The sequence below is a fragment of the Xiphophorus couchianus genome, chromosome 9, assembly GCF_001444195.1.
Source record: "Xiphophorus couchianus chromosome 9, X_couchianus-1.0, whole genome shotgun sequence".
Classification (NCBI taxonomy): domain Eukaryota; kingdom Metazoa; phylum Chordata; class Actinopteri; order Cyprinodontiformes; family Poeciliidae; genus Xiphophorus; species Xiphophorus couchianus.
This window is the reverse complement of record NC_040236.1, coordinates 22,886,765-22,901,414: the sequence shown is the minus strand read 5'-3', so window position 1 is coordinate 22,901,414 and position 14,650 is coordinate 22,886,765. Positions and strand designations below refer to the sequence as shown.

General features: G+C 38.0%; 1 protein-coding gene across 2 annotated transcripts in view; it reads left to right on the top strand.

Moving 5' to 3' along the window:
- The first annotated feature begins 4,357 nt into the window (after positions 1–4,357).
- tprg1 (tumor protein p63 regulated 1) overlaps positions 4,358–14,650 on the top strand; it is a 32,474-nt gene continuing 22,181 nt past the window's right edge. The window contains exons 1-4 of one of the 2 annotated variants that reach the window (XM_028028487.1): positions 4,358–4,589; positions 4,763–4,999; positions 7,623–7,714; positions 12,874–13,050. In XM_028028487.1, coding sequence (XP_027884288.1) covers positions 4,461–4,589; positions 4,763–4,999; positions 7,623–7,714; positions 12,874–13,050 — 635 coding nt within the window. In that variant the 5' untranslated portion in view covers positions 4,358–4,460. Of the gene's footprint in view, positions 4,595–4,762; positions 5,000–7,622; positions 7,715–12,873; positions 13,051–14,650 lie in introns of both variants that reach the window. The other variant, XM_028028488.1, reaches the window with a different exon arrangement.

Below are 14,650 nucleotides of genomic sequence, written 5' to 3'. Positions count from 1 at the left end.
GATCAGCACAGGCTGTCACCACCGGCAATCACATGACTGCGACTAGTCGACATGAAATGTAAAAACTCGCGAGACGTCCTAGAGTCGACTAGTCAATTAGTCGACTAATTGGTTCAACCCCTAGTCTGGACTCGTTTGAAATGCTGTGGAGGACATTCTTGTTCAAATGTACTTTTTCTTGAGACCCACAGACGTAATATTAGTATTATATATCGAAGTAGTTGTGTCAACGTAGTTTTGCTCTCTGAAGAGGCGAATCTGAAGTTCAACCTTATGAGACAACAAAGACAGCGTAAATTCTAGCATCCAAGTAGACCGGGGGAAGTTGGAGGTTTGGGGTTGTGGAGGGCAACCAGTGACGACAACAACATCATACAAATGTAAATTTTATGGCCCTGGTGTGTGTGTGTGTGTGTGTGTGTGTGGGGGGGTGCATATCAGTTAAAGTGATGAGTAGGGTAAAACTGGGAAGACACTTAGCCCTCAGGAGTAACACAGGGCAGGCAGCGCTGACCACTGACTTTAGAAACTTTGCAACTCCGTCTGTAACGTCATGCAGTTAAAAACCCTTAACCTTATTTTTTTCCCTTCTTTTTCCACATACTGAATTAAAGCAACATTTATTTGTGATCATGCTGTAGTTTAACAAATTCCTGCTGTTTTCCGTTCTTTTTTCTCTCTCTCTCCCCTCCAGAGGGTCTTTTTGTGGACTCTAGTGTCCCTTATATTAGGCTGACAGGAAAGGGGGGAAGGACATGCGGCAAATGTCGCCGGGTCCGGGAATCGAACCCTCGATGTTGAGGACTCAAGGCCTCCAAACGTGGGTCACACTATCCTCTACGCCACCACAGCACCGTTCATTCTGTTCATTTCTTGATCATATATCAATGTGTGAAGCTCATATTTCAGGTGAGTGCCAATTATTTTTTATGTATTATATGTACTATTGAAAAGTCCACTTATTTCAGGAGCTGTATCACTAACTGAAATGCATTATATAGATTAATTACACAGAGATGGATGTTTGAAAGTAACTTATTTCTGTTAACTATGATTTTCCGCTTACAGCTAATAAAAGCATGATATTTAAACTTAAAGTATCACATCAGACCTGTAGCCTTTATGAAAAATAAGTTTAAAAACACCTGCATAAAGGTTGTCAATTTTCAAAAGGTACTTTTTATCTGACAAATGAGCCTCACTGGGCAGCATACTCTTACTTATTAAATATGACTGTAATAATCTCACATTTGCCGGGATGAACTGGCGGAATAAAAAAACTTCACTGTAAAAAATTTGTTGAGTAGAGGTTGAACAAACTGCTTGGATGCAGCGGACTGTAGAACCGTCCATCAGCTCCTGGTGACATAACTCTGACGCTGTTGTCTGTCATCAGGCCAGAATGTCAGGCCTCTTGAAAAACAAGTTTGCACAGTGAGTGTGGATAACAAAGCTGTGCATATTCATGGTCGATGATTGAAATCATCGTCCTACCTCCCAACAAGAAATTCTTCTGTTTATGTCGCTGTGGCGCAATTGGACTGTGTCCGAGTCCCAGCCTACGGTGGCCCTGAAGTGCAAAACGCTTCGACAAATCATTAACACACAATTAAAAACTCAAAAACTCAAAAACACAACATTGACTAAGCACAACTTCAAAATGAGAAAACACAACAACATTAGCTTAGCCCAGCTACCAATTAAGAAGTAACTGTGCTTGGTTTTAATGTGTTGTTTTAGATGTTGTTGTTAAATTTGTAGTTGTGTTAACTAATTTGTGGATGTGGTTTGCGCTTCAGGGCCACCGTACTAATCATATCTCCATCGCATTCAGTGATAAACGTGTCTACGGTCGGATCCTCTGTCATTTAAAAACAATTATTCTTTCTTTTCATGGCGATTTCGCCTCAAGTTTGTTCTACTACTTTATTTTGTAAAAGCTTTTTATTTACAAACCAATCACATTAACTTGGATCATCCGCTGTTATGCAAAATTCGCAAGCTCTTATTTCACTTTGAATTGTTTTTAATTGTTTTTAATTGTATTTAATCCATAGCTGAAGGAAATCGCCTTTAAAATCCCTAGAAATAACTACTTGACAGTCGACCAAAATATCAATCACTTTAGAAAAAAAAAATGAAGAAATAAAAGCTACAGGCCATCCACAGCATTTATGAGAATGACAATTTAAGGCTGCGGCCCGTGGGAGTAGCTAAGCAACCATGAAGGAAGAATGCCTTAAGAAACCGGGAAAAATGCTTAGATTGCTTTGACAGAAGCAGAGTATGACTGGAATGGCTTTAAACTCTGAACAAGACTCTGATAGAGCTGTCATTGGAAACAAGTGGCTGTGTAAGGAAACACGCACCAACTCATGTCTAACTGCTGCCGTTCAAGGATTTGGGGGAGGAAAAACTCTCACTGGCTTTCACTTCTGGTTGGCGTCACACTGATTGTTTCACTGTCCTGCTCGACCCTCAAAGCTTTATTACTGCAAACAGTGGAAAATTGAGCTAGAAAAATCAGAGCAGACTAAATCTGCCATTAGGTTTAGAAACAGTTGTAGTGAACTTGTGTAAAGCTTAAGCAATGCATTTTTTAAATGTTTCTGCACTGTTTCGTAGTATAATAGATGGAGGTTCATGTCAGACTGTATCTGTTACGCATATTTATAATAAAAACACAAACAGGACCAATCAAATAGTACAGTGCAACCTTTTACTGTATCATATGGTATTTATGCGCTGCATTGATATACAGTAACATCAGAAAGACAACGTATGTTGTCTTTTTAATGTTCAATACACATGCACATTATGTACATTAAAAAAAAAGTCACTCACACATTCCTTGGAGTACGCCATTTCTATTTCTGACAGCTGCAAAGTATGTTTGTTACAATCACTTACAGTATATTATTGTTGTTATTGTTAATTATGTTTATTTTTAATAATTTAAAAAAATCTTTTGTATAAACCTACCGAATTTGCTCAGTATGGGACAATGAAAAATATTACTATTCTATTCTATTCTATTCAGTCACCTGTCAATTGTATCGACTCTTTCTTGTCTATTTCTTGCGGCAAATTCATTCAGATTCAGCTCCACCGTTATCTACAGTATTGTGAATCAAACACTCCAGCAGTCACAATAACAGGAAGTGTTTTGTAAGCTGTCAAATCCTGAAATGTGATCCCTGCACAGATGTATGAGAGAACAAGGCGTTGCTGGTGAAAACAGTGTCATGTTTACTGATAAAGGGATGATTAATTGACAAGGTTTTCTTTTGTGTGGACCAGTCTGCATAATGTGGGCATTATTATGTAAAACAGTTGATGTGGAAGAGGTCCTCAATTTAAAGAGGTTAGGAGCCACTGCTTTAATGCATACAATAATGTACTTCTCATCACGTAGCAGGTACTGAAACATGAAGTCGAGTCCCATTCAGGTCAGAATTTGCATGGTGACATGCAAAGTGGGCAAGGCAGACATTTCCTTTCCTTGGGGACTCACAATATACCAGTTCTTTTGCTATACGACTTGGGTTCATGTTTATTTTTCATCATGCTAATTAGTTTGAAATGCTCTGAATATAAGACATATTAAGTCACATTATATTGGCATTTTGATGCGGTTAACAGAGGCTTGGCGTGGCTAAACAAACCAGAATATTGACTCAGTTGCCAACAGTTTTTGAACACCAGATTTTCTTTGTCGTAAATACTGCAGATTTTAAACTTGATCTGTTTTGACCAAAGTAGGAGGTATGGGGTTTACTGTTTGAGAAATATGAAGACTGTATGTATTTGATATATCGAACCATATTAGTTTATGAATTTCTTCATTTTTATAAGTTTAACAAAAGACAAATATCGGAAAATGTGAGTTTGACAGTGTAATTAAATATTGTCACATTCGACGTCCATAAAAGTCCTATGAGACATGATGTGGTTGCTAACTTTTGTTTTATCTGACACATTTATTTGCATAATTGGAGGAAAAAAACTGAAAATATTTCATTTAAACTCAAACATGTTGCATGTAATACTACAGGCAGTGGGTTATTCTTTGCTACCATCTTTGATAAGCTCCATGATCTTGTCTTGTATTTGCAAAAGAACATTTTGTGTGTTTTTATCTAGAATGTTTACAGGGGGGGGGGGGACAAAACTATTTTGTGGGTTTCAATAAAATCTTCCATCTCTAGTTTATTATTGAGAATATAAGATTTTTTTTTAAAAAGCACAAAGAGTGTATTTTATTTATTTATTTAGTTTTAAAAAGGCATCTTTTGTGGCTGCCAAAGGCTTGCCGATTTTGGTCCTCGTTGGGAAAAGTGTGGACGCCACTGATTTAAGCTGATGGAAAAAAAACACACACACACTGAGAAAATCAAATCTTAGACTTTCTTGTCTTTTTTTTTTGCTTTCAGATTCGATTTTGGAGAATGTTCTAGTTCATGGCTGCTGCATCCTACCTCTCCTCTCAACACTTGCTGCACATATACGGAACAAGGAAGTTGTACACCTGCTGCTTTCGTCCGTTCATTCAGCTTCCAACGTTTAGCACATTTCCTCCGAGAGGACAGGTGAGGTAAGAGCGTATCGCTTTCTAATAAAAACCCAAGTTTGTTGTCGGAGGAGCCCCGCTGTGTCGGTGGCGATAAAACCAGAGAACAGCGTGTTGTTCAAACCACCCATTCCTTCAATCACTAACTAACTAACTAACTGCTCTCTGCGGTTACGTTTCTTCCCCTCTAAGAGTTTGTTTTCGAGGTTCATAATGGCAAACGAAGAGGAAGGAGTTCCCACAGAGAAGCAGCAGAGCCCGCTCAGCTCCTCCTCCAGCGGACCAGAGGACTCTCCGGAGGCCGCTGGCCGGGCTGAGGTCGCCGGGGAGCAGAAGACGGATCCCGGGGCGTCTCGCTCCCAGCTCGGTAACCTCCCCGCGGATTCCTGCCTGCAGCACTTCAAAATGAGGAAGTTCTTTGTGTTGAGGGTAAATGGCTCCATTTCCACCTTACAATGCCTTACTTTATATATATATATATATATATATATATATATATATATATATATATATATATATATCTTCATTTATTTACATTTGATTTATGTTATTGTGGGACATGATTTTGTGGCGTCAGGCATATTATAAGAAATTTCTTCGATTTAGTTTTGCTTTATGGACGTATTTGTGGATGTAAATGGTTTAAAACCACCTTTCGTTGTCTCATACACGTTTATTAATGACTAAACTATCCGAAATGCAGCATAAGATTGAGCTGATCAGCCAGGTGGACAAAACTAAATATACACGAGTCAGTCAATCAGAACAAAGGGGCTCAAATTCAGCTTTCATAAGGTTCTGAAGTACTCTCTTCTCTATTCTAGGAATATAAATTTTTTTTGAAGTATTATTAAATCTAAAGTAAGTTTAACTGCAGCAACAATGGAACATTGATAAATATAAAATGAACAATAACACACAAAAAACTTTTAACTTATTAAAATCCAATAGGTAGAATATTTTTCAAATATAATTCTGAGAATTCATTCTTATCTAAAATAATCTAAATATTACTTTAAATGATATGTTAAATGCACTTGAGTGTTCCTCAGTGCAAAGGCTTATACAATGAATGCACTGTCGGCAGTCTTTGGGCCAGACTTGAGTGTGTTTTGTTGGGGTTTTATTTTATAGACCAACACAGAACCTGGTCAGATTTGATGTAAAGACGGATACTACCCTTAAAACAGAGCAATTCTGGAGGAAGACTTGTTGACGGCTGCAAATTATTTGACAGCAATGTGGAGGGTCACCTTTCCCTGGTGTTGAGATAGAAGATGTTGCCTGGTGATGGTGGCCTGCAAATCTAGTGATGTAGTTTGATTTAAAGTTTGTTCTGCAGCCATGTTTGATCAGAGTATCCAGCAGGGCACTTAACACACATCCTTGTGGGATACCAGTTTGGGATGAGGGTTTGTTTTTTTTTCTGCCGTATCGAGCTAGATGTATTTCGCTAAAGTGCAGTGGAAACACTTTTTTTTGTATTATATGTGATCAATAGCTGGATGGTACCACTAACGCAAACCAGGAAGGAGACAACAAGAAGTGGTAAGAGGATAGTATTTTAGGTTGTTTTTTTTTTTTTTTTTCAGACAATGTGCAGCTGTCTCCACCAGAGCTCTCACAACATCGTACTGTTCATAAAAAGTTTTGTCTTTCCAACGTGTGGAATCCATAGCTCTTCTGTGAAATCGCCGACTACAGTTTCCCAAAAATGTCGCATACATAGCGACTCACAAGCATAAGAGGCATGTCGCTCCGACACCTGAATAAAACGCCAACATCTCCTCTGATTGGCTGATAGATGATGACGAAAAGCGCCATGAGGGAATTATAAATATATCTCATGTAACTGTTTACATCCGTCGCCGCCATGATTTCGAATGATTCATCTTGTGTGATTCTTAGTCATGTGTGATTTTAAGTTCATTTCTTATTTCATAGAAACACTGAAAACTGTGATTCTTCAACATCAGCAGAATATTGACAGAGATTGTCAACAAAAGCAGCTGCTGTTACTGCTGTATAAAACACCTGCAATAAATAAACAAACAATACTCAGCCTGGTGGAGTCGCAAGTAAAGCCTGGTGGCCCGCCAGGCTTGTAATACACCCTGCCGAATTGTCTGTGAAGAACACCTGCCGTATCAGATTAATCAAACATGCCCGTTTAGATAGAAGTACTTTGGGAAGAGTTAATGCTCTCTGTTGAGTAAAGATGACCTCCTCTCCGTCCTCTCGTTTCCATGATTAGTGTGCAGCCAAGGGCCATCAGTCAGAGATGGTAATCTTCAAGGCTGCATAGACGGATTTGTGACCCTGAGTTGAGAATGCTCTTTCACTGAAACTGATACGACGCTCTAAATCCTCCTGGATCTGTCCTTGTCATTAAACAATTCCGTCTCTAACGCACACGCACTCTTCTGAGTCCGTTTCATCCACGTTCTCTTTTTCTTTTTTGCCAGCGCACTGAAACTTCCATCTCAGAAGCCGTTTGATGCAGGCCTGTTGTGTTGGGTTAGCACTGGGAAAGCATCCCGGACTGCCAGGCCGACTCTGCAGTCAGCCCCAGCCAAAGATTACAGTAAGACTGTCAGGAGTCCTCAGTGTGAACTCCTAATCGTTTTAAGTTCTCCAGCTTGGAGTTGAAATAATGAAACAAAGTGAAAGGATAGAAAAAGAAAAAGCCCGTGGCTGACAGTTTGGAGGGTAGAGTGCAGAATTGCGTACAGGAGCCTTCCAGAGCATCTTCAGATGTCTGTGTTACTCAGATTTTGGTCATGTTCAGCCCCCCCACCCCTTTTTTTATTTTTATTTTACAGTCGTTCTCAAACACCTACACTTCACATCTGTGTGTACCGTGGTTCTACACCCCCCCACACACACAGCACCTCCCTTGTTGTTCTGTTTGTTGTCTTCGACGCAGAGCCGCGCTGACATTTCCCTCAGTCCCCCCGCCGCACATCAGCCTCAAAGATAACCCTTAAAGCCTCGCTCTGCCACGGCGGAACATTAGAAAGTGACACCCAGGCTTGTTTTCTTGTCTCCTCAGCCCGGCACTCTCAATCAGGCCGTCAAAGACGTCGAAGCTCTGGTGAACAAGGAGGAAGATGGCAGCATTCACGGCACCTGGCTGATGGCAGAGTGAGTTCACGAGGCGGGGTGTGTGTGTGTGTGCGTGTGTGTGTGCGTCCTGTCAGCATGTGGGGAATGTGATGTAACTTGTGATGTGATTGTAGATGAATAGGGACATGATTATCCTGATCGTCTCTAAAATCTGAAGAATACGTTTATTTTACTGCGACACAAAGTGTCCATGAATAAATGCTACAATCAATCCTTCAAAGGATCTGATTTATGAATGGGCGGAATTATGTATATTTCATGCTCGTCTGACCTTTTACTGTATTTAAATGATTGCAATTATGATGTGATGCTGTGAATAATTCAACATGGTGTATTTCTGGATCAGGAGGGAATATTTAGCCATTTTGGTTTGACTTTTGTTTTCAAGTCAATAACTAAGGATGTCTATCATCGATAAAGTTGTGAACTAGGGCTGGGAGATAAATTGATCTAATCAATTAATCACATTTTTATTTATAAAAATTCTTTTAGTTTTTTTCCCCACACCTATGCACTACTTGGGTTTCAGTCATTTTTAGTACGCCCAGAGCCGCCATCTTGTTTTAAACACAAGATGTTTAACATTGGATCCAGGTCAACGGGCAGAAGGTGCGATCGAAATAAACGCTAAGTTTTTGAAAATATTTTCTGCCATTTGGAATTTCTTTTTAAGAAGAGAAAGGGCGAGTGAAAAAAAATAATTGATTAAAATTGAAGATTTTATTTTTAAGCGAGATCACCCAGCCCTGGTGCAAATATCATAGATGGTATAGATGGTATAAGTAGTTGGCACGCCTGGTGCTGATGTGTTAAAAAACTAACTAAATAAAGTAAATTCAAGCAAAATCTTACACTGAAAAATTGAGAAAATCCTAAAAGATATATTGGTGCTACATTTACTGCTTTCTTACCAATATAAAATTTAGGCTATCTCTAAGTTTTTTTCAGTGAGATTATGTGCGAGATGTATTTCTAAACATAGGTAACAACAATTTGTCCAAGTTCAGGTTGAAAGCCCTAACATGTTGGGATATTGAAAATTAAAAAAGGAATTAAACAAGTGCACAACAAGGTTAATGTCAAAAAACGAATGCAAATGAATAAACAGAGAAACTTGGAAGTTTGGATCCAATAAGGGTGAAAATCAGAAAAAGAAATTCTGCATTAGAGTGGTACAACCTGAATTTATTTCATCTCTGGTAATCGTTAAAAGACATTTAGCATCGATAAATGCACTTAGTTCAGCGCAAATTCACAACATGAAGTGTTAAGTGTATTAAATAGTAAAAAAAACAAACACTTACAGCTACAATAGAATAGTTTAAATGAAGCATGTCTGTGTGTTAGAATGGCCCAGTCAAAGTCCAGACATGCATCTAATTGAGAATCTGTGTCAAGGCTTAAGATTACTGATCACAGACACTCTGACCTGCATGATGGGAAAAGTTTAATCTCTACTTGTGCAAAGATGGTAGGTAAATCTACACCGCCCTTTTGTTTGGTTCTTGTAAAATCTTACAGAAACCATGCCTCTTCTCTTTCGCTTCACCGTTACGCTCTACCTCATGAAATCTGATTTGAAATTCAGTTTTGTAAAGTAAAAAAAAAAAAAAAAAGTGAAAACAGCTCCAGGGGTATGAATCCTTTTGTGAAATACTGTAAATTTCTGTCTTGTCCAAGGAGTAAAAATGCTCTTCCCCGATGGTTCTCCAAATAGTGGAGAAAAAACAAAACACAGAAACTGCAGGTTGCTGCGTAGAAGTTTTTCCTCCTCCCTTCTTCTCGACCGCTGCTGCACCGTTCTGTCCGCCCACACGCTGTTCCTGAATTTCCGCAACACCACAATCCACAATGCTCACACCTAGTCGAGGTTAAGTCATTTGATTATTGGAGTCAAACCTCTTCACCCACACCTATCCCATGATGCCTCGGCTGTGCAGTGAACTGTCTTCTTTAGCCCCTGGCTGCCAGATTCAATCATGAGTGGTTCACTGGGAGAGGGCCACGCACGCTCGGCTCAGCGGGCCGTAAGAAAGAGAGCCACTCTGAGAGAGGAGCCATGCCACCATGAATTAGCAGGGCTCTAAGGAAGTGTGTGTGGGCGTGTGTGTGTGTGGATGTTTAAGAGAAGAAGATGGGGGGGATCATAGGAGGTACAAAAAACTAGACTTTTTAGTCATTTTAATTACGCCAGGAGATTTTCCGGGAACTGATGTGCTTCTGCTAAACTGACGGTACCTTCTTTTTTTTTTTTAGTCAGTGAAATTTTCAGGGATTTTGAAAAGCCAGCATGCATATTGTATGATGTTTGCCAAGGGCACTTTTAGAAATTGTGAAAGTTTTACAGTACATAATTGAAGAGATTTGCAAAACATGTTTTTGTGTCTGAGAACTCAAAGTAACCTCTTGGTGATTTATTTTCTCTCTTTTGCATCTGAACCGATGGACTAAAATTGCGTTTTGACAAGCGATTAGTAACCAGTTTTGAATGTTCTTATGCTTTTTACAGTCACAATGTTGTAGAGCTACCTTTCTTTCTTCCATGACCTAAAAAATGTCACATGATTCAAACCAAGACATCTTAATCATACGATGAGATTTAGGTTTTTATGCTTTATTTACCAGGATTTTACATTATTCATAAATCTACTCTCTTATCAGGTTAAATAAGTGAAGTACACTTCTGATTCCACATGCAAAAATACTGTTAAAGACAAATAAACCAAAGCATTAAAACATATATGTAGGCATATGAAAAACAATTTTGTCATGGGCCAAGCTTCATAAAAATAGCACCAACTCCTCTGCCATGTCAGCCACTTCAAACATTTAGCCTATTGAAGTGAGTGACTCTTCATCGGCGCAGACAGAGAGTCTGCATAGTTTAGCATGAGATCACATAACACTATTGAATCATTCCTACAACATTTGAGTAGCACTGATGTAAATGTCTAGTCAGTGGAGCATGTGTGTGAGTTGTGGTTGATGTCAAAGAGTCTAAAGGAAACGTTCAAAGTTTAGCCTGCAGATACCTAGAATACCTAGTTTATGTTTAAGGATAATTATTTGTGATGACTTTTGTGCAATCAGTCTATCAATGACATCAGGTAAAGGATTTCTGTCTTAAAGATCTTTTTTTTTCTATTTATAAAGAAAAGGTTTGGGCAGTAAACCTGCTCAGGAACAAAACTATTTGAATACTTTATTTACAGAAAATGTCGGTGACAATAACGGCAAGCTTCGTTATGCAATAAGACAGGAAAGAATGTCGGGTCACTTTCTTTAAAAAACATTCTTACAAAATGTAAAACAGATTGAAAGGAGTATTGTAAACTTCTTCTTTTTTTCTGGTTGTACTCAAACATTTTGCGTACTTTTAAATGGTATTGGAAATAGAATTAGTACATTATTAAATCACTGGTTGAGAAAGTGTCATTATTAATCTGAAGAGCCCTGCAATTCTTGCATTTATTTTCAAAATTGCCATAAACTAAACACTAAATACCCATAATTAGTTAGCAATGTCTTATTATGTATTCAACTTATGTTTGAAGTTTGTATAGTAGCAAATATTACGTTAGAAACAACATTTTTTATTTGAAAAATCATTTAGTTTATTAAATATTACAGAAAAAAGTGATATTTTTTTAATTGACATCACCCATGAGGATGTCTACATCTAGATATGAGAATTTAAAGTTTTTCAATTCTATTTCAGTGATTCTTAAATTTGTAAATCTACTCATAAAAAAATAAATCTTGTTTTTGGTTGATGCTACAATTTTTATTGTCAAAAAATCATTCATTAACGACACATTTTTGAGACGTGCTGGACGAAACTCTAAATTGACAAAGTTATAGTTCAGTTGCAACTTTTCAGTTAAGTCGATAAATGTTTTTGTTTTTTTTTACAGCTGATGTAGATGCTGAGTTTGAGTCAGAATCATTTTGAAAATGAACCAGCATGGTAAATTAAAACAGAAACTTTCTGAAGCAAGTGGTCTTCCCAGCTCATTTACATCTGTTTGAGTCTTTCTCATTGTCTTTGGTTTTATAAGCTGTTATTCTCAAAAAATAAATAAAATAAAAAGCAGATCTCTGTTGTTAATTTTTCAGCTTTGGCTATTAAGAATCAAACTTAGTGTAAAACTGAAAAGAAGCTCAAGGAGATTACATTTGCAGTCAAACTTTCACAGAATTGTGAGGTTGGTCTGATAAAATTCTGATTTTATTTGATCATGCTTACCTCTAGGTTTAAGATTCAGCTCAATGAATTTTGAGTATTCAAAAAATTAGAGGTTATAGCAATGTTTGGTGGGTAACTTTTAATTCATATTTCACAAATTGTTTTTAGTGTGTTTATGGGTTTATTTCATTATAACGTGTAGAGTAATTCAGTCCATATTTTGCGGTTTTTGTCTACTTCTAAAGTGACCCTACTTCAGAAAAACAGACTGTTTCAGAAATTTGAAACCTCTTAAAAGAATCACATTTTTTTCCTGTGTTGGATCAGTCTGATAAAATACTGCCCAAACAAAAACAGCAAAGTGTTTCTTTAGTTCTGTCCAGACAGGACTCTGATGGAGATGACTCCTTTTAGCATCGTTAGCGGCTAATAATCAGCCGGTCGCACTGGTTTTTATTTTGTCTCCAAAAGAACAAAATGCTGCAACACAAATGATTCAAAATGCTTATAAAACAACAAGCGACAGCCACAACGTTGAGAACTATTGTGACACGTAGTCCTGTCACCATAACAAATTTTGCTGGACAATAAATTGTCCCAGTAATTATTGCGATAAACGATAATGTTGTTCTTTTGAGACCACTTTTAAGTAATATATTGATAATGGAATAATAATGCAAGTTCGCGCTCTCAAAGACTGATGAACTTTAATTTTGTAAAGAAAACTTAACACTGCAACTGGAAAATATTGTAAATATCAAAAATAAAACACAAGATTTTGAGATTTCTTTACTTTATAATGTCATTAATTGATTAATTGCTTATTGTGACAGGTTTAGCGACATATTGATATCATGAGCTCTTGCTTTATCCCCAGCAGCCACCAAGCTGCTACGACTTTATCTCTACAGGAAGCCTACAGTTTGCCCTACACGTCTTGCCCTTTCCCTTCCTCTCGTACTGATAATGTCTCACTGTGTGGCCGTTTCAGAGTCGATCACTGGAACAACGAGAAGGAGCGCCTTGTTGTCATCACCGACAACACGCTTCTGATCTTCAAGTACGACTTCGTCCTGCTCTGCTGCGAGCAGATTCAGAAGATCCAGCTCAACTACATAGACCGCATCGCTCACGGTTCCTTCAGCTTCCCAAAGCGCTCGCTGCTCAAGTAAGTCCCTCCACTTCTCCAGCTGCATAATTCATGCATACAGTGCTGTGAAAAGGTATTTTTTCCCCCTACAGGGATTTTTTTTTTGTTGCACTGACATGTTTCAAATCTTATCAGTTTTAGTATCAAAGACAACCGGAGTAAATGGACAAATCTGTTTTCAAATGATGTCTTTGTTTAGTAAGGGGGGGAAAAGCAATCAAAGCAACTTTGCCCTGTGTGAAAAAGACATTTCACTCTAATCCCAGCGGCAGCTTCAACATAGAGGTTACAGTAAATGGAAATGAATCTTTTAAATTGCTCTTCTCTGTAAAATTGGTTTAATTCAGCTAGGCCTGTTGCAATAATCAATAAATCAATTAATGACATGATTAATGAAAACAAGCTCAATAATTTCCATTTGCATGATTTATTGTTTTTCTCTTTTCTCTCTTTCTACCAAAAACTGGATGACAAAAGTCTCCAGTTTTGGTCTCAACTATCCCTTTCTTTTTTTAAGGACAGTTTTGTTTACAGAGACTTCACAACACATTTTATTTATTGTTTCTGTTTTGTTGATTTATTTTGGATATTTAAAATGTCTTTTAGTTCCAATGTTAAATGTTGATTGGAATTGAAAGTTTATTTATCTTTGACCACGCGTAGCTCCAGGCTACAAACTGATTGCAGGTTTGGGTTTTCTCCTAGAGAGCAGAATTTGTGGCGAGTCTCATCAAGTCGTTCACGTCCTGGAAAAGCAAAGCAGGTCAAATCAAAGACTTGATGCAGTCGACTAGAAAATTGTTACTTGTTGGCATAATGAAGGGCTTCATTGTTTAACTAGAATCAAACTGGTGTGAGTTGACAATTGCGAATTGATGCTAAATAAGTAAACTGAAAACTAAATTACTGAAGACTGTCGTGCTCCACCAGGCTGGATCTTCTTTTTCTGAAATGCTGTTGCTTTCTGAAGGGCCCACGTTTGTCCTGTCGGTGCCCAAAGTCCTGGGGTTAGTCAACAAATTTCTTTTTTTTTTTTTTTTGGCAAAATGTGAGATGGATCTTTGTTCATGTTGGTCAGCAGTGATTTTCAGCTTTAAGCTCTCCTGCAGATGTACTTTTTTGTGTGATTTTGTCTAACCTTGGAATATTGATCGGTTTTTAGAAGTCGAAGTGTTGGTTGCTGGTTGACGTTGCTGCTTAAATTTCCCTTTTTTCAGGGAGTTAGTTGGCAATTTAGAAGCCTTAAAAACCCTCAGCTTGGAGGATTACAAATATTAGCCCTAATTATATGAGCTCTGCGCTCTAATTAGTTTCACAAAAGCTAAAATTCCCTGTGAGAAAATGTCCTTGTTCCTCGTGATTAACCGGTGTTCTTTGCAGCAAAAGCATGCTTGCTCGATTTTTTTTTGACCTACTTATTCCAGTTTTTCCATTTTTAATATATTTCTTTAATCTTGTATCAGACAGAGTCCATTTAAAATAAATATCTAAGGATGTAATGAAAAGTGTAACACGGCGCAGGGAGCTCACGGGGACAATGGGGAACGGGAACTCGCTTCGCAGGAGGATAAAAAACGGGCAAGTTGTGCCTTTTTCTCGGGTGAGGCGCATCGCTGTC